We start from the raw sequence: 20496 nt of genomic DNA, 5'->3' as shown, positions 1-20496 counted from the left end.
CCTTTATGGATCAAATTGGCTGTGTTGACCCCTGGCGTTTCTTTCACCCCAGTGGTAAGGATTTTTCTTATTACTCCACTGTACATATGGTCTACTCCCGTATTGACTACTTCTTTATCGACAAAGCCCTTCTATCTTCTGTTAGTTCCACACAATACACAGCCATTGCATCTCTGACCACGCACCCCACATTTTAGATCTTTGTTTCCCGTCAAGCTCGCATAGGCATCAAGGAGAATGGAGGCTCAATTCAGGCTTACTTGCTAACGCAGATTTCTGTGATTTTGTTTCCACAAACATAGATTCCTTCTTAGAAACAAACCGGTCTGATCAGGTATCCCCATCGCTCTAATGGGAAACACTAAAAGCGTTTATTGGTGGGGTAATAAAATAAAAGAGTAATAAAATGCCTGGCCCAGATGGTTACCCAGTGGAGTTCTTTAAGAAATTCTCTGCACAGCTCGCTCCTATACTTTTAGAAGTCTACAATGATTCTCTGGAACGCGGTGTTTTTCCTCCAACACTCAATCAGGCTTTGATTTCTCTAATAGTAAAGAAGAATAAGGACCCTAATCTATGTGGTAGCTACAGACCCATAAGCTTGCTTAACAATGATGTAAAGCTCCTGGCAAAAGTGCTGGCGCGTAGACTTGAGACTTGCCTCCCAAGTGTCATTTCAGAAGACCAAACAGGTTTTATCCTTGGCCGTCAGCTGTCCAGTAATGTGCAAAGGCTTTTGAGTGTGATTCTTTCTCCCTCTGCTTCTCCATCCCCAGAGATGGTGATTTCCCTGGATGCAGAGAAGGCGTTCGACCGTTTAGAATGGCAATATTTGTTTGCGGTTCTACAAAAATTTGGTTTCGGCCCCAAATTCATCTCTTGGATTCGTCTATTTTACGCTGCCCCTGTAGCTAGCATCAAAACAAACTCTGACATTTCTTCTCCCTTCCCTCTCACACATGGCACTCGTCAGGGATGCCCCCTTTCACCTTCACTATTTGCACTGGCCATCGAACCCCTGTCTATTGCTCTCAAGGGCTCTCCAGCATTCTCAGGTATACTTAGAGGAGGCATGGAGCACAGAGTGTCACTGTATGCCGATGACCTATTGCTATATGTACAAGGCCCTGTAAACTGTGTTGATGCAATAGTGGATCTGCTGAAGACTTTTGGCACTTTCTCAGGGTACAAACTGAATATTGCTAAAAGTCTTTGTTTCCCTGTTAATCAGTCCGCCAAATCCATCTCCCCAGGAGTCCTGCCCTTCTACTTATCCCCCAATGGTTTTAAATATTTAGGCGTGAATATCTCTCATTCTCTAAGTTCTCTTCGTAAAAATAATTTCATTAAACTGACTGAAAATATCAAACTAGACCCTCTCACTTGTTGGCCGAATTGAAACAATCAAAATGAATGTTTTGCCTCGAATACTTTTCTTTTTCAGACCCTCCCTCTTTTCTTCCCAAATTGTTTTTCAAAGCATTGGATACCGTTATATCGTCCTTCCTCTGGCTGGCAAGAATCCAGGATCCAGAAAATAATTTTGGAGAGTCCCAAAATGCAGGAGGTTTACCTTACCCAATATGTGTTGTATTATTGGCCGCTAACATCCAAATGCTGAAGAAATGGTGCCATAGCCCAGATATTGTGTGGTGCGCCATGGAAGCTAACTCTTGTACTTCAACCTCACTCCCTGCATTACTGTTTGCACCCCTTCCTATGCGGCCCTCCCAATACACCAATAACCCTGTTGTTCTCTCATCACTGAAAATCTGGAAACAGTTCAGGATTCACTTTGGATTAAAATCCCCTTCTGTCCTCATCCTGATATGCAACAACCATCTGTTTTTACCTTCCAGCATAGACAAAACATTTACACGTTGGAAGAGGATGGGCCTGGCCTCTTTTAGTGACCTTTACATAGATAAGGCCTTTGGAAATATGGCCGACCTTTCTGCAAAATTTGGGACTCCAAAAGTGGATCTATTCAGATATTTCCAGTTGCGCAATTTCACCAAAACACACTTTGCCTCATTTCCTGTATTACCTGAAAAAACTCTGTTAGAAAGTATCATGTCCTCCTCAGCATCACAAAATAACATCTCCTCAATCTATAGTCTCCTTTCATCTCAACTCTTCCCTCCTTCAGGGTTAGGGGGTGTTGGGAAAGGGAGCTAGGTCTTGCACTAGATGAGGACTGGTGGAGAGAAGTTTTACTCAGAATTCATAGTACTTGCATCTGTGCACGTATGAGACTCATTCAATTTAAAGTGGTCTTCAGACTTCACTATACAAGGGCCAGACTGAAAAGATTATTCCCTGATACAGATGGTCTGCATCAGGTGCTCTCAATCTCCAGCAGACCATACACACACTTTTTTCTCCTGTCCTAAGCTACACTTTTTGGACATCCTTTTTTGACACCCTCTCTGTAGTCCTTAATATCCCTGTGTCCCCATGCCCTTGATTGGTATGTTTGGTGTGTCTCCCATTGTAGGAAGATTTTATAGCTACCAAGCTGATGTTATTGCATTACCGCTCTGATAGCCAAACGTCAAATACTGCTACAGTGGAAGAGCCCAAAGCCGCCTAGCACAAAGTCCTGGTTAGACGATGTATGTCATTCTTACACCTAGAAAAATCAAACATACTGTCAGAGGATCCCTGAAGAAATTTCATAAAACCTGGGACCCACTCCTTTTCTATGCAAACTATCTATCCTGAGCCAATGGTAGTTACTCCCCCCCCCCCCCCCCCCCCCCTTTGGGAATGGGTGGGAATGTATGTGTTTCTGTTCTGTTAAAAAAAGCAAAAAAATGTCAAACCTGCTACCCTTTGTTATTCCCAATACAGCCTGTAATAATTTATGAGGTTTTGAGCAATAAACATACTTTGAAAAAAAATGAATTCTAAAGCATATTTGAAATCTTTTTTCAGGCTCTTAAAGCCATATTATCTTTTTTTAGGCAACTTTAAAACGGAATCCTCCTTTAAGCCAGCTTCATTCCAAGTCTGGGTGAGATGCTTTATCTTCAGTAGACTTGACTACTGTAACGGGGTCTTTACAGGTCTCCCTAAAAAATCAATCAGCAGCTACAGCTGATTCAGAACGCTGCTGCTCGAGTCCTCACTAAGACCAAGAGACTGGATCACATCACTCCAGTTCTGAAATCTTTACACTGGCTTCCTGTGTCTCAAAGAATTGATTTCAAAGTACTCTTGCTAGTTTATAAATCACTTAACGGTTAGGTCCAAAATACATTTCTGATCTGCTACTACACTATGACCCCCCTAGACCTCTCAGGTCATCTGGGACAGGTCTACTTTCTGTCCCCAGAGTCAGAACTAAACAGGGTGAAGCAGCTTTCAGTTTCTATGCCCCTGATATCTGGAATAAACTCCCAGAAACCTGTAGATCCGCTGCAACTCTCAGTTCTTTTAAATCAAGGCTGAAGACCTTTCTTTTTGATGCTGCCTTTCTTTAAATGACTGCTCATTTCTTTAAATTTTTATGCTGCACTGTAACTTTTATTCTTGTGTTTTATGTGTCCTAATGTTTCTATTTTGTTTTTAACTGTCTATTCATGTGTTTTATTAGTTTTAATGCTTATGATTTTTAACTGTTTGTACTTGTGTTTTATCTGTTTCACTACTTATGGTGTATATAATCACGATATTAGGAGCAGATAACACCACATGAAAAATCGGTTGTATGTACATCGATTGTAGCTTTTATTTTTTTATTTTCCTCTCTCTTTCTTTCTTTCACTATACAATACCAACAAAGTACAATACAATGCATAAGACATTTTAAAAACAAATGTAAAAAACATAAAAACAAAAACCATAAAACAATCCCCACGTCTAACTAAAAGCCTGTTTGAATAGCAGCCGTTTATTTTATTTTTTTAGGCAACTGTAACCAAGTAAATCTAAAGTATATTTTTCAGGCTCTTTAAGCAATTTTTACTATTTTTTAGGCAACTGCAAAACAGAATTTTCCTGTTAAGCTAGCTTCATTCCAAGTCTGGGTGAGACATCACATATCCAGTGTGTCACTTAGGTATATATTGGACATTTCTAATGTAGCATTTTAAAATTGAATGCTAAATGGTCCAAGTAAATCTACAGTATATTTTAAATCGTTTTCAGGCTGTTAAAGCCATATTTTACTCTTTGCAGGATACTGTAAAACAGAATCCTCGTGTTAAGAGGTCCATAAACCGGGTCAAGCCCACACCTAGCACTGTGGTAATGTAGGCAGGAGTCCGGGTATCATGGGAAATGTAGTGAGAACTGTGTGATCCGCTGCAGTGACAGACTGCCAAGAGGAGGATGTACATCCCCCCCTCCTCCCAGCATCAGCACACTGACACATTTGCCAGCAGCATCTTTATTCCTCTCAGTCTTTATTTTTTCTCTCTCCATTATGTCTCCCTGTCAGAGCTCCACCGAGCACGCAGTGCCTGCATCACTCCTTTCAGCAGATGGAGGGGAGAAGGAGGAGGGGGAGGGTAAGACAGAAAGAGAAAGGGGAGGAGAAAGAGCTGTACGTCTCTCCTGTGTCAGCGTCACTGCCACGCCAGCATTCGTCACCAGAAAACAACAAGGAAGATCGTCGCACAACGGACCTCTAAAAAAAAAAAGGAAACCATCAGCCACAGCAGCTCCTACTCCTCCTCCACCACCAGACGTGCATCCACAGATTAGGCCAAGACGGTTCTACGTTCCCCAGACACAGGCATCTGCACGCTCCCCGGGCAGGAGGAGCTCTCCCAGGCATGACCTGAGAGGAGAAGCAGGAAGCCATTGGACGCGCGCTACATCAACATGGGCAACCAGGAGGCTAAGCAAAAGAAAGCTGCAGCAGCATCAAGTAATGGAAGCTACCCTTCACTGGATGAAGGATGGAGAGAGGGAGGAGGGGACGCCACCAAAAAGGGAGGAAAGAAGCTCCAAGGTAAGCATGGAGGTAAAGGAGCAGGCAGCGGTGGAGGAGGAGGAGGAGGAGGAGGGGGGATGCATGGCACAGGACCAGGAAAAAAGAAAAACAAATCTGAGTCCAAGTCCTCGGTTTTCTCCATCCGGAAGAGAAAGGGCAACCTGAAAGGGAAAGGAGGCGCGTGTTCGTCAGTAACGGGCTCAAAGGAGGACGTTTTAATATCTCAAAATGACGAACTGGACAGCACAAAAACACCCGAAATGTCTGCAGATGAGCTCGGACAGTCGGACACTGAGCCTGAGAAGAAAAAGAAACCAGAGCCGAGGAGAAGAGATGAACATGGACGGGAGCAGAAGCAGGAGATGCAGCGGAAAGCCTCGACAGCAGCAACGTCTCCCACGGACGATGGGAAGCAGAAGGGAGGGAGCTCGGGGTCGGACACAGATATCTACAGCTTCCACTCAGCAGCTGACCACGAGGATCTACTAGCGGACATCCAGCTCGCTATACGGCTCCAGCATGGCGGGGTTAACTCAATTGTGGATGCACAGGGAGGGGGCGAAAGGGATCTGAGCTGGGCAGGAGGAGAGGGGAGGAGGAAGCAGAGTAACGGGGAAGTTAAACTTACTCCCCCTAAGGTGCTTGACCTGACTCCAGAATTAGAACTGGGGTCTGATGCCCTGTCCTTCCTGGACATGGGAACGCTGTCGGACTCTGTCAAGCACACGGACCAGCCACCAGCACCACACCTCCCCTTCTACACAGAGGTGCACGAGAGGAGGGAGGAGAAGGAGGATGAGGAGGGGGGGGTGGAGCATCCGGAGCTAAATGGGAAGGGGCAGGGGGAGAGAGAAGCCTCTCTTTGTGTCGCCACAGGCACAAAAGACCAGCATGCTTGTGTGCAGCAGCAGCAGCCCCCTTACACAGCCATTGCCATGGCTACTGCTGGGGGGGCAGCAGTGAGTCCAGTCACCATGACAACCGGTGGTAACAGCTTCCCTGATCACCCATTTGACAGTGCTGGGAAAACCCAGGGGGTGAAGAGGAAGCAGGACGTGAAAAAGAGGAGGAGAAGGAGCCTGGGCTGGATGTAGATCTCAGTCCTCCACCCGCAGACAGCCACAACAAAAGTCCCGAACCCACCGAAGGGCTGAGCTCAGGGAACGTGTTTGAAGAAGGTGAGGGTCAGTTGGGCTCGGGTACAAGTGCAGAGTCCCTTGAGGACTGCCTGAGCGCTGGATCCGAATCCAACCACTCCGTTGCCGTCAGCACCAGCGCTTCCCAGGGCAGGAGGAGCAGCGTATGCTTCACGTCGCTGCCTGTCCACGAGAGCCCCACGTCGGCCAAAAGACTTCTCAGGTCCACCCACTCCTCCACCTCCTCTAGCCCTGTGGTCAAACCCTACCCCCCCATCTTTCCCTACTACATCAAAACCACCACGAGACAGCTGAGCTCCCCAGGACACTCCCCAGCCCTTTCCCCCTCCCACAGCCCGCAATCCCCCCGCAGAGCCCACCATCACCTCCACAGGTACTTGTGCTGTCAGAGCTGGAAAACAAATTTAATTATCACAATATTTTTGGCCAAATACCTCAACATCGATATTATGGCGATATTCTAGGGTTGACTATTTGTGCTTGTACACAATAAGGTTTTTGATAAATAATCATCAGTCATCATGTGCATATAATGACTAAGTGGGTAAAGGCAAATAATAGAACAGTTAGAACACTCTGGTAAGTTTAGAAAATGACATCACCGCAGCCACCGCATTGCAGCCTTTAAAAACAGGAAAAAACAACACCTGTGTGTCATATTAGGATATTAAGATATCCAAAATTTAAGACAACATCCAGTTTCATATATCGATACAATATTGATACATTGCCCAGCTCTATGGGGTGTTGCAACATGTTAATTATAATAGATATTTTGTTGTTATCTTTGATTTTGTTTTGGCATGTATGATGGCAGAGGTGGAGTATATATATATAATATATAAGATTCCCTCTGTTAGATAAGGAGGATAATTACAGTTTGGTTTTGTGAATCATCCCAATCTATATCGGCATCAAAGTAATTACTGAGGTCTGGGAATGTTGTGTTCCTAAAAAGATGTCAGATTCCATGAGACCAGGAGAGAAACTTAGAAGACAAAATTATAACCCAAACGTCCATCACGGTTTACCTACCATCTTCTGGTTACACACTGACCTAGTCTTCTTGCTCTACTTTTCTTGCACCATGTGGGATTTTTACATTTTACCTCCAAATAAGGTGCTTTAGACCTCTGATTCCAAACTCTTTCACGTCAAGGAACCCTACACTGACACAAATTAGACCATGGACCCCCATTTGCTAAGATTGCATCCCGGGGTCCCGCATTTGGATTTAGATATTCATTACAAAAAATGAATTAAAAGCCATGTTTAAAATAGTCATTGTGTTACTTACAGGTGGAAACAAATGATTTCCCTTTTTGCTGGGGATCGCCTGGAACCCCCTCAAGGACCCCTGGTGGTCCCCGGACCCCACTTTGGGAACCACTGCCTTAAAGAATCTGGCTAAACTATTGGCTTGTTTACAACCTGTTTGGGTGTTCGGGTGGTTCAAAAGATCCCCCACCCCGCTTCACTTGCAACTTTTCTTCACTTTTGTGAATATGTTAAGTGACACGCAACTAAAACTAAACTAAAAACTAATGAATCAACCTTCCTCGCAACTAACTTTATACACTCATAACATATTGTTTGAGGTGTGCGTGCGTGCGTGCAGACTTGTAGTCAAATTTTTTGTTGCATCAAAAAGAGTGCTTGTTAAGATACCAGTAGACAATCCAGCACAAATGAAGTTTTTAAACATCATAATTAAATACAAAATGAGGAAAAAACTTCCACTATGCTGGCTGCGGGCCTGATTTTCCTCCATATGTGAATGAATGGAAACCATTGGCTGCTGGAAAGTTACAACAACAAAAATACACCAAAGCATACTCTGTATGAATAGTCTGCTATAAAATTACAAGAGTCATACTGAATATAGTGTCAAATGGGAGAACATTGGGTCAATCCCTTTTTATTCTATGGATCTGTTTTCAAAGTGAAGCTAACCTGAAATGTCAATGTTGACAGGACGATGGTGGAGGGTCATCAAGTCCGCAAGCAGCGCTCTCGGAGTCTCGCTGGGTCTCTGAGTCGCTCGGCTGACTGGACGGAGGAGCTCGAGAGGAGGCTGAGGAGCAGAGAGGAGGATGGAGTGGGTTCAGGAGAATATCTGGGGGGCTTCAGAGGAGGAGGCAGTCAGCCCCTCTGTGCCACCAGAAGATCCTCCTGTGGACAGGTTTCTACCTGCGGCTTTCAGGACGTCTTTACAGGTTTGTAGGCTACAGAGCCGCCGTAGTATCAATTCAGGTGACTGTTTCCTGAGCTGGGGATAGGAAGAAAGATGGAGACTAGGTTTGTGCATTGCTGGCTCTAAGGACACAAAACAATATGCTTTTAACCCTTGTGTTGTCCTCAGAAATGTGGGTTTCCATCAACCAAATTACCTAAAATACATGGTTGTTTCCATCAACGCTCTTCGCAGGTAAAATGAATGATCAGTTCACTACTTTCATTGAATTTTGGGTCTCATAGTTTTTGAAAAAAAAATCGAAACAGTATCCTGACATATATCAATCTCATCATCCTCTGATGTTAACAACTTGATTAATTTTGATTTTTAATATACAGTAATAAGGTTTATTGAACATGAATTCCAAAAATATGTTCAAAACTAGTGGTAACAAGTTGGTTTTAGTGGTTCAAATAATAATGCTTTTGGGGAAAAATGCGTTACGATAAAAGGGACCAACATGTTAAAAAAGCATCAAAGAAATAGGGGTGTCACGATTTGATATCGATGTTTAGGCTAACTATTTGATTAAAAATCTATTTTTGATTCAAAAATGATTCTCAATTAAATGTACAGGTATGTACACGTAGTTACTTTTCCCATGGGATAGTATACACGCCATTACAAAATGGAAAAACATCAACAAAGACAAAAAAATGTATTAATTGATTTTTGGAATTCTATGAATCGATTTTTTATTGGTAGAGCTTGGATCGATTCATGAATTTGAATTTTTTTCACACCCCTACAAAGAAAGTGTTCAGCATCTGAATCTTACAGTAACGCTGAGCTTTCTTTACCTGCAGGCCAGTGAAAATATTAGTCAGTACACAGATCAATAAATGGCAGTTATAATCTCTCTGCATAGGTTAAAGGCTTTTATTTCATTCTCTAAAAATAGATGTTGTTAAGCTTGGCATGCAGTAATTGGCATTTGTGTCAACAAGTTTTTCGTCAATATGCTGTATGCGTTAAGATATTTTTAGTTGGAGACAGGCTCAGCCTTTTATTCCCTGATCTTTGTCTGCTCATGTGCTGTTACGGTAATATCCTTTCTAGGATAGCATCTACTTAACCCTTGTGTTGTCCTCGGGTCAGATTTTCCAGTTTACAAAAACTTTCCATATCAGAAAAGAACGTTGAAAAAAGTGACAAACTAAAAAAGCAGGAAAAAATTCAACAAAAACACTCCTTTTTAAACGCTGAAGAAGTGACCAAAAAAATTGTAAAAAATGACCAAAATAAATCAAAACATTGGAAAAAGCGACAAGAAATTGTTAAAAAATGACCAAAACATAGTTAAAAAAATGTCAAAAAAGTGACAAAAAATTAATAAAATTGACAAAAACGTTGAGAAAGGTAGAAAAAGGACAACAAACTGTCAAATTTCAACCCAGAAAAACAAAAAGTTGCAGGTCAACGGAAGACAACACAAAGTAAGAGGGGATAGACTTACAGTACCAATCAAAGGTTTGGACACACGTACCTAATTAACTATTTTATCCCCATTCAAGTTAGCAGAGCGCCAATCAGGAAGTAACTGGCTCAGGTGGTCTCTGGTGTGCCTGCCCTCTGCACAGTGCGGAAGCAGGATAGATCTTCTGGGTAATTTTGGCTCCATGATGGCTTCATGCGCCACTGAGAAACTCTCAGGAATGAATGAGGCTCTGACTTGAACGCTGTATTCTGGTCGTATTGTGACAACACGGATCTACTGCGCGTGAGTGAAACGCGTCCTCGATCAAGTCTTTACTGTGCTGTCACTCCAAAGTCTATGACAGTAAAGTCTAAAGACAGTCTCATTTTCTGTATAATCTGTTTGCTCTCATCTGGAATTGCTTTTCAAAATGCAATAGATTTTACTATTCATTAAAGCTGCACAAAGCAGAAAACAGTAAATGCCAGAATTTGAAGAAGAGTGAGACCTCCTGCAGCTCTCTCCCTTCTCTGTCCAGCCCCTTCTTCTATTGGACGAGAAGGCCAGGCCCCCAGGAAGTGCTCCAGGCTTTGAAGCCAATTTGACAGAAGGGCCAAACAGTGAAAGACTTACGGATAAAGTAGGCTACATAAAAGACATGTTTTGTAAATCAGGTGATACACATTTTGAGCATCACAACCCAGGTGAAATTACTTGTTTCCCGATCATAATTGGAATCTTTGATGAGTCTAGAAGAGTCGCATAATTAAATATTGTAACCCTTGTGTTGTCCTCCCAGGTTACAACTAACGGCCAAAACTGCATTTTCTCATCATTTCAGACTTTTTTTAGTTTTCACTAACACCACCTTACTAGTTCTACTACTTTTTGGAATTCATGGTCAAAAACCTCATTTATATAAAATTATACCTACTATTTGATTAAAACAGCGGAAATTATGAATTATTTGACCGATAGTTAAGATCAGAGGAATTACAGTGATTAACTGTATTTGCAAAGAGCACTGTAAGAATCCAATCCATTTATTTGTGGTAATTTGGTTTAAAAGAAACCCATATTTCAGATGTAGACTTTTTAAAGGGGTCAGATTTGACCCAAGGACACAAGAGGTTAATCCCCATTCATGATAGTGGAGCGCTAAATCGGAAGTAGCTGGCTTGGTAGTTATGTTTTCTTGTAAAGCCCTTTGATATTACATACCATCTGGCTCAGCTTTAAATACTGTGGCTCCAGGTTTTTACATATTGTCACATAGGCCTTGTTTTCATCCCTGTCCAGGTCGAACTCTTCTGGAGAAGCTGTTCCTGCAGCGGCAGCAGCAACAGGAGGAGCCAGAGGAAGTTGAGAGGTTCTGTTCCAGGATCTTGGCCATGGGTCTCCTTCTGCCTTTCTGACTGCTTCAGAGAGCAGCTGGGGGGCAGCACCGCCCTCATCACCTCCGCAGCATCAACCAAGTTTGACGTATGTAGTCACACACTTTATACACCTTTCCCCAACTTTGTAGTAATGTAATGTTTGTGTGTGTTGATTATAACCTTCATGTTGTCCTCGGGTCAAATTGACCCGTTTTCCTATATCAATGTTCTTTTAATTACCAAAATAACATGATTGATTCCACACAACGCTCTTTGGCATGTACAAATCTCTACTTTCATTCATTTGGGGTGTCTTATTCAATTATAAGCATTTGAAAAAAAAATTGGTTTTGAAATAGTATTGAGTAAAGTTGACATATTCCAGTCTGTGATTATCCAAGATACTGTACATTCCTTTAATTTTAGTCGAAATAATTCTAATTCCGCTTTTCTAATTCAAACATTACGTATAATTTCCTTAAATGAGGTTTATTGACCATAAATTCCAAATATAACTGTAACATTAAAGTTAATAAGTTAGTGTTACGTAGTGTTGAAAACATCCAAAAAAGTGACAAACATTGGAAAAAAACATCAAAGTGTTGAAAAAAGCGACAAAAACATAAGAAAAAGTTAAAAACTGATAAAAGCTTCAACAAAAGTTGATTTTCAATTTTGACGGGAAGACAACATGAGGGTTAAATACGTTCTTCATGGAGGTCTCTTCACAATTAGAGGTGCTTTGTCTTTAAACTGTATTAGCATTTTAAACATGGCATTGGCCATGTTAATAATGTATTATAATTCAATTTGTGAATTTGCTTTTTCATATGATAGAGTTTCGGTGGTCATCATCCTCAGTTTTTTGTGAATTTTGTCCACCGTTTTGCAAACGCCAGTTTGCACTGTGACTTGCAAATGAGGCATTGCACAGCCTGCCCACCATCAATCTTTATCTCCTGGCCAGTAGCACTTGTGATCGCAAGCAAATGTGTGGATTCACTCGCCCATCTATGCATTAGCAAAGAAGACAATTGCACATTTGCAACCTGGTCCAACTGACTGTACTATGATGTGGGATGTGATGAGATATCCAGGGAAGGGTTGAAATTAAGGGCAACTGGACTTGGTTAATGGCGCTCTGAAGACGTTTTGCCCCTCATCCAAGGGACTTCTTCAGTTTTGGCTGAATGGGTAGGGAAACCCAGCTATTTAACCCTTAGTGGGGTTGATTATCAACACCACTTCGCTATGGTCACTGGAGACACCCAAGGCCAAGTCTGAACTACCATGGTTGGCATTTTCACATGAGGCCAAATGGGAGGGTTTGTTTAATTTCCTGCCAAGAGATGAAAAGACAGGGGTGTCACATTAGCACATTGTCAAGCGATGGTTCCTCTAGCGGGGTGTAAACGGCTTCCTCCACATACCTCTCAAACAACCTGTCCTCTTTGTCTATATAAAATGTGTACCTGGTGGTCCTCATCACCAGGTAGAACTCATGCTATGTAAGTTGAGACAGCGGTACCATAGGTCTTATTCAGTTAAGTGTCCAACATAAGCTCCAGAGTAGTGTCTCTATAGATGATGAGTTTAAATACACCTTCAGGAATTCAGGAAGTTACCCGAGTTGGGATGGCGCACCACACTACACTGTGTGTTTCTAAATTCTCCTCAATTGAGAATTCATTTAATGCTCCTGTGTACTAGGCCTGCACAATTTTGGAAAAATACAAATCACAATTTTTTAGTTTAGAATTTATATCATGATTCTCTGCCAATATTTTTTGACCATGACAAAACAAAACAAAGTGGCAGTACCAAACGGATTTTCTTGGACACCTAAAGCCCGTTGTGCATCACCACAAGTTTGTAAACTTCAATGAAGAAGCGAGAGCATTGCAACACTCAGGAGCCCTTTAAATCCTTTTTTACACAGTCTCAGAAGAAAGTAGTAGTGTTTGTGATGCAGTCGGCTCGTAACATTAAATGAGAACCAAAGTAAAGTTCAAAAATTCAAACTAAAATATAAAAAAAAAAAAATGTGAATAGGGTTAATTGAGATTGCGATTTTATAACGATTAATTGTGCAGGCCTACTGTGTAATTCACCAAAGTCTCCCCGACCTTCTTCACGAATGTGAATGTGTTGATATTTTCCTTAACAATGGTGTCCTTTGTCCTTCACTGCTGGGACATCTGAAGGACAACACTGCTGAGTCTTGACGTGTAGGGTAGGCCCTTCTGTGTTGGGCCATGTGTTTGTGGAACAGTTCTTTTGTTTCCCGATATACATGTCTGTCTGTGCATTCCTCACTGCATTGAACAGCATATACTTGATTGCTTTCTTGTGTTTGGGTGTGCGGTCTTTAGAGTGGACCAGTATCTGTCCATTCGCATGGGATTAGGATCATCTGGGGACCTTGTGTCGTTTCGAAATGTCACCCGGTGTCCGCAGCCCCCCCCCCCCGTCTCCGGAGAGGGATAAAAAAGGGCACAGGAAACAAAAACCTTAAATAAACGATGTATCGTACGACCCCGCCAAATTACAGACAAGTTGACACGCATGGGACTAATATTATCAGTGAAATATGTTAGGTCATCTGCAGGGAACTTACTTACAAATTACAGACAACCTTATTTGCACAGGATTAAGATCACACACAACCTCCGTAATTATTACAAATGACCAGAGGTCACTAGGTAATACTAATTCCATGCAAACAGGGCTGGGTTTAAACAACACAGGGATGTGGTGTTTGTTGAAGATTCTCCAGACACACATGGTATCCCAATGTTGTTGCGTTTCCTGTTCTTTTCTCACCATCAGAAGTGTCGGTGTTCTGCCTGGTTCTTGTGTCTGTTTTCACAAAAGTGAGTTCCAATTAGGATATTGACAGGGCGTAAGGGCCTACGTCGGGTGTTTTTGCTCCTTTTCTTGGGCTTGAGCACTTGTATTCAAGTGTGGTGGTGATGGCGCAGTGGATATGACACATGGCTTTGGTGTGGGAGATTTGGGATACATCAACCAATATGTTGCTGAGCAAGCGGCAGCTAAATGTAACGTAATTTTATGTTGTAGGCATGTTGTTAGGGTGGTGCAGGGTTCTGATGACCCCTAGCTAATGCTCCAGTGGCTGGTGGGAATCGGAAAGCAGGTATCGGACTGTGGGTGTATTCCAATCTCAACTTATATTCATATGTTGAATTTGCCTTTTTTTCAAATCAACGTCCAGATTCTGTTTCCATACTTGTAAGACTTTTTACCATGCACATTTATAATTTCTTAAACATCGGGAAGTCATATTAATCCTGATTCTATCCAACACATCTTTGTAAATAAACAGAATGACTCCAGAAACTACATATGAAAGCTGGAGAGCGACAGCAATAGGCACGCATTGCAAAAGGTAACAGTTGTAAGCATGTGGTTAATGTTGTGTATCAAAACATAACATCTTGTTCAAGTTTAGCCCGCAAACCTACTTCATGATCATGATCATGATTTGGGTAAAAACTAAAGCCTGGCCAATATTATCGGACGATATTAGGCATTTCCCGATCTATCTGTATCACCTTTTTTTTTAAATATTCATTTATTTGAATCATTTATAATGACAAACTAATGATTCTAATAAATGATATTAAAAAAATTAAATAAAAACGGATGATCAACCATGTTATGAGTGTTGGCGTTGCATGGTTTGTCCACCAGAGGGCGCTCTACAACCTCCATGTTGGCAATATATTTTTTAATTGTGTTTGTTCAAAGGACTTAAGTTTCATATCTTAAGTTTGTATTTTTTATACATTTTATTTATCAGAACTTTAATATATTTTGATGTTCCTCTGTTCTGTTGTGACAATTAAACAAATTATCATCATATTACTTTAGTGAGAACTCATAAATGACTACAAATGACTAATGTAAGGGAAATCTGTTTATGTTTTGTAACGCGTTTCTGGATTATTGTTTTTTAAATATACTGAATATTGGCCAATATTTTGGAATATCGGCTTTTTAAATAAAATTTGTATCGTATCGGCCTTAAGAAATCCTTTAGTGGTCGGGCTCTAGTTAAAACAAGCATCTTTGTTATGTAAGCTGGTAGAGTGGAAAGTATACATATTTGCTGGTCAGCATTTGTGGTCTAAAAATCAAAAGTTCCCAAACTAAATCTAGGCTACTTAGTCAAATCAGAAGTCTGGACACATATTTACATTCAAGTGAATGAGAAAGCGTGTCCAAAGTTTTGACTGGTACTGTAACTAAAGTACAGAAACGTGAAAAATACGTTACTTTCCTCCTGTGGTGTCAGTGCAACTGACATTAAAATACAGCATTTTAACAAAGAGTTTTTTTCCCCAGCATGACCAGCTGTACACGTGGGCAGCGGTCAACCAGCCGACTCACTCCCTGGATCCTCTTGAAGGGAAACTCCCAGGGCAGCTGAAGGGCCCCTGGCCCCCTGTCAAGCCGGGCGGAGACGACAGGACTGGACTCAAATCCACAGAGGCAGGTATGATCAACACTTATGATTGTGATGATGATCAACACATGGTCAATGCATCAAGTTTCCAAACTTTTTATAGTCCTATACCACTTCAGACTTTCAATCTTCTGCTTTACATTCAGTTATGCAAGGACCCTGACTGTTGTTTGTTTCTTTTGCCATTCTTTTGCTTTTCCTATCTTCATCTGAATGGGGGTATTCCATCTTGATGCTTTGGTATTTTAGAAGACAATCAAGGTGAGTAACAACTGTATTTTTTGGGCTTACTCAAAGCCAGATAATTCTAACAAACTCTAGCAGATTGCCATTTTTGTTAGCCCCCAGGCGTAGATATGTCTGCCTGTTTCATATATATAACTTGAAATAAACCTGCGGCTCCAACGTGGGTGGAGTGTCCCGGGGTGATGTACAGAAGAAATGCCAAGCTGGTCACAGAGTTGAGCTCACATTTTTTCCAATCAGTCTGGTCTCAATTGCCAACATCTTGTGCTGTTTTGGTGGATATTTAATGGTGAAGATGCCCACATAGGCTTCCCCAATATCATATAAAGCCCTTTTATGTATTCTGAGTTTGGCTCTTTTACTTTTTAATGAATCAACTAAAAAAGAGGTTGATCTGACATATTTTGTAGTCTAAAGTTTGCTGCACATAAACCTCAGCACAAAAACTAAGGAAATGTGTGTTTGGTAGATTACTTCTCTGTGGTAACAATGCTTTGTTGCAATACATCTTATACCATTGGAAAGCCTGTTTAGTTCCCTTTCAAATGGTGCCACATTTTCAATGAACATGCATTTGTGGAATGAGCAGCAGAACTGAGTATGTGGGTTGCGTCCATGGAAAAATTTTAAACACATTTTCCTTACTTTTTGTGCTAAGTTTACATTATTGTTCTTAAAAGTAAAAGTGTGTCATCACACAATGACAACATGGTGACAGGGATGACAGTGTCTTCAATTCAATTAAACTTTAGCAGGACATAGTTGTGTTTGGCAGCTAAATACGCCATTTGGTCTAAACTATTCTCAGATAAGTTAACTGTTTCCCCTTGTACGCCTACAAATAAAACGCGCCCAATTTGTTCATCTTACATTTTGTTCTGTCTCATCTAAAGTCTATATTGTCAGCAACTATGAATGAGTCACCCTCACTAAAGAAAGCATGGTTTAGACTCACTCACCAACATCTTCTAGGCAACCCTTACTGCAATCTCAACCACAAAAACAATTACACTGTGGGTCTGGATTATGCAATTGTATTTTGTGATTTCTTTTGTATTTTATAGCAGAGCATGATCTTACAAACCACAGCACTAAAGTACAGTATGTAAGGTTCTCATGAGCAGCACCAAATAACTAATACTGTTGTCACTAGAACCCTGCTCTGTGTCCTATTTGGTTTATCAATAAATTGAAAATATTGCAACAGATTGTATTCCAGTTCATCACTAGCGGCTAACTGGCATCAAACACAACAAAGGCTGTCTGTTGAATGGCGTTTTGGGCTAACGTTAGCAATCAGTCAATCATAGATAGCTAAAACGATTCTGAAATGATTCCCTTCATTTCCCTTCGGTTATTGTTGTAATGAGAAACATTTATTATTTCATTAAGTTTCACAGATTTCAGTATGACACGTTATGCCGTAAACCGTTTAAATCTGAGCATGCATGACTCAAATATTTATAGTCATGGTCAATATTTTATCATGATCTACTGCACTGTTCAATCCCTGCACTGTTCACTTTTCTATCTATCTATCTCTCTCTATCTATCTAATAGTCCTAACCGTGTGTGTATACTGTGTATCAGTTTGATGAACCTATGTAATATATAACATCATGCTTTCATATGTTTACAGTTGTAAAAAGTGTTCTTTTGTACTGTTCTTTCTATTGTTCAGAACACCATGCAGCAATCTTGGGTTTGACACAACAGAAGGAGAGCCAAGAGGTCAGTCACTTTAATTTCTCTAGTTACTCAGAGCTCAAACCACAATTATTTCTAGCAAAATGTATTCAGAGCACACAACATGATGGTTATTTATGTACAGTGTTGTGCAAAAGCATGTACAACACTTGAAATGTGCCATGATTTGTGCTACAACAGAATCCTAACAGAAAACTATTTCATAGTTATTCTTTCTCTGAACTCTTTACAGTTTTTGTGTTGCACTGAAGTTAGAAAGTCATGGTAAAAATGGTAAAAGTAGTGGCTGGGTTGGTTCAGTGGTAGAGTGGGTGCACATGTACTTAGAGGTTTATGCCTCGACGCAGAGGTCCAGGGTTCAACTCTGACCTGTGGCGATGTCTTCTCAACTAATTTCCTGTCAAAAATGTAAACATTAATTCAATTTTATTTATAGTATCAAATCACAACAAGAGTTATCTCAAGACACTTTACAGATAGAGTAGGTCTAGACCACACTCTATAATTTTAAAGACCCAACGATTCCAGTAATTCCTGTTACTCTGCGGTGTGGCGTTTTAGGTTCAGTTATAAATGCTTGCACTTCAATTTCAAAAACCAATACTGTGTGTGGACCCCCGATGCGCCACAGAGCGCCTCAGGAGGTCGTTTGTCCATCAAACTATACACCTCCTCCACGCTTAGTCTATTTCCACAACAATCCACTTCCGGGATTGATCCGTTGTCGCCCCTAAATTCCGATGGAAATTCCACCTGATGTATGTCTTTCAGCCGATGTCTGTCTCCTTCCTCTTCCTTAGTGTGGTGTTTTAACTGGTGGATTTCTGAGGACTATGGTTAACTGTCCCTCAGATCTCTGCAGGGTAAATCCAGACAGCTAGTTGGACTATTTGTCCAATCTGAGTAGGTTTAGGTATCATTTGGGGACTTTCCGATACCATTGCTAAAACGATACTTTTAAGCCGGAGCCTAAAAAATGCCTGACCCGAATTATATATGCAAAATTAATTATAGATTTTGTCTGTAAAGGAGTCTCCTCACCATTTATATTTGTCTCTGCATCTCTTCTGTGCGCGTGTCAAAAGTCAACACACAACCTGCCATCTGATCGCACACATCCACACCAACCTATAGAAAATCATTCAATTTAGAAACTTTTGATCTAATGAGTCACGTAAATAACATCGCTGATGGTATTTTTCAAGCATATACTGCACACACAGGACTCCAGTTCATTTGCCAATGAAAAGATTTGAGTGAAAACTTTTGTAATACCTCTTGGTTCTCTCTTATTTGCAGGAGGAATGTGTCTTTCCTTCAACCAAACTGAAGGAAAAACATGTCAATGTCATCCAGCAGCTGGAGCAAACCATAGAAGACCTCAGGACTAAGATTGCCGAGCTGGAGCGCCAGCCCCCTCTGCTGGACAAGGACAGTGTGAAACCCAGCGCCTCCACCACGGACAAGGAGTGTGGAGGCGACGGGGACCTGCTGAGGGTGGTGTGCGACGCCCACCTGCAGACGGAAAGCGCCCACGCTCTGGGCTGCCTGGAGGCCAAGTCGGTGCAGACCTCGCCCATGGACGGCAGCTTTAAGTTCAAAGTGCCTTGTAGCGAGCCTCCACCCAAGCAGGATGGCTTCCAGTGTACATGTCAGCTGCAGCCTCCACCTCCATCTCCCCTCCCAGGAGGAGCACTACCTCCTCAATCTTTATCAGGACAGATTGTGGCACCTCCCCCCCACCACCTCCTCCTCCGCCGTTACCAGGAGGCTCAATGCCAGCGCCCCCACCCCCATTACCTCCTGGTTCAGCAGTTCCTCCACCACCACCTCCACTCCCCGGCGGCCTTGCTCCACCCCCACCCCACCCCCGCCTCCTCCACTCCCTGGTGGCATTGCTCCTCCCCCACCCCCGCCTCCTCCACTCCCTGGCGGCATTGCTCCACCCCCACCCCGCCTCCTCCTCTTCCTGGTGGCCTTGCTCCACCCCCTCCTCCTCCTCCTCTTCCTGGTGGCCTTGCTCCACCCCCTCCTCCTCCTCCTCTTCCTGGTGGCCTTGCTCCACCCCCTCCTCCTCCACCACCTCCTCCAGGCTGTGGGCCTCCTCCCCCACCTCCTCCTCCACCAGGAGGCCTCTGTCTCCCCCCGGCTGTCCCGGGGGCTCTGGGCTCCCTGCCTCCCCCTCTGCCGTTGGGGCTGTACGCTCTGGGTCTGACCCAGGAGAAGCCCCCCAGGAAGGCTGTGGTGGAGCCACCCAGACCCATGAAGCCCCTCTACTGGACCAGGATCCAGCTGAACACCAAAAAGTAAAGATGGCATAGCCCGAATAGCCTCAGGATGATGGTAGATGCTAGATCCAATCTGCTACACGTGTCGACGTCAAATAGCTTTGTAGTGCGTTCCATTGGACTCAGAAGTCGGATTTTCCGAGATCAAAGTTGTAAACATGCCCCTGACCTCAGGATTTAGATCTCAGAAATCAGACCAACACTGAGTACCCTAAGCTTAAAAGTGCTGTCAAACGATTCAAATATTAATCGCGATTAATCGCATTAATGTCATAGTTAATTCGCAATTAATCGTACATTTTTATCTATTCTAAATGTCCCATGATTTCTTTTTGTCCCATTATTTTTTCTCATTTTAATGCTCTTAACAACTTGGAAAAGTGGATCGCCTTGCTTTGTGCAAATGTTTTTTATTGAAAACAACATTGGCATACAGCCTACTGTAGTGTTATACTCACCCTAACCCTAACCAGTCCCCACTCCCTGTGCCTAAACCTAAGTTTGTCGATCATTTTAGCAGATCGGATTTAGAATTTACCCAAGATGATGCTACAGTTTGTTTAGATGCATTTTGAGCCCAAAAACATGATCTGTTCTACACAGAAAACATGCGATGCAGAAAGTAACAGTTCAAAGAT

General features: G+C 42.2%; 1 protein-coding gene across 1 annotated transcript; it reads left to right on the top strand.

Annotated features, from left to right (window-relative positions):
• The first annotated feature begins 4500 nt into the window (after positions 1-4500).
• On the top strand, positions 4501-19948 carry LOC116685196 (formin-2-like). Its single transcript, XM_032510372.1, is given in 9 exon segments — positions 4501-5968; positions 5971-6472; positions 8074-8315; positions 11052-11163; positions 11165-11234; positions 15497-15647; positions 15867-15878; positions 17545-17594; positions 18870-19948. Coding segments are annotated over 9 exon segments (3288 nt in total). The 5' UTR covers positions 4501-4830; the 3' UTR covers positions 19881-19948.
• The last annotated feature ends 548 nt before the right edge of the window (positions 19949-20496 follow it).

Source organism: Etheostoma spectabile, unplaced genomic scaffold, assembly GCF_008692095.1.
Source record: "Etheostoma spectabile isolate EspeVRDwgs_2016 unplaced genomic scaffold, UIUC_Espe_1.0 scaffold00569624, whole genome shotgun sequence".
Classification (NCBI taxonomy): domain Eukaryota; kingdom Metazoa; phylum Chordata; class Actinopteri; order Perciformes; family Percidae; genus Etheostoma; species Etheostoma spectabile.
This window is presented reverse-complemented; position numbering and strand designations above follow the sequence as displayed.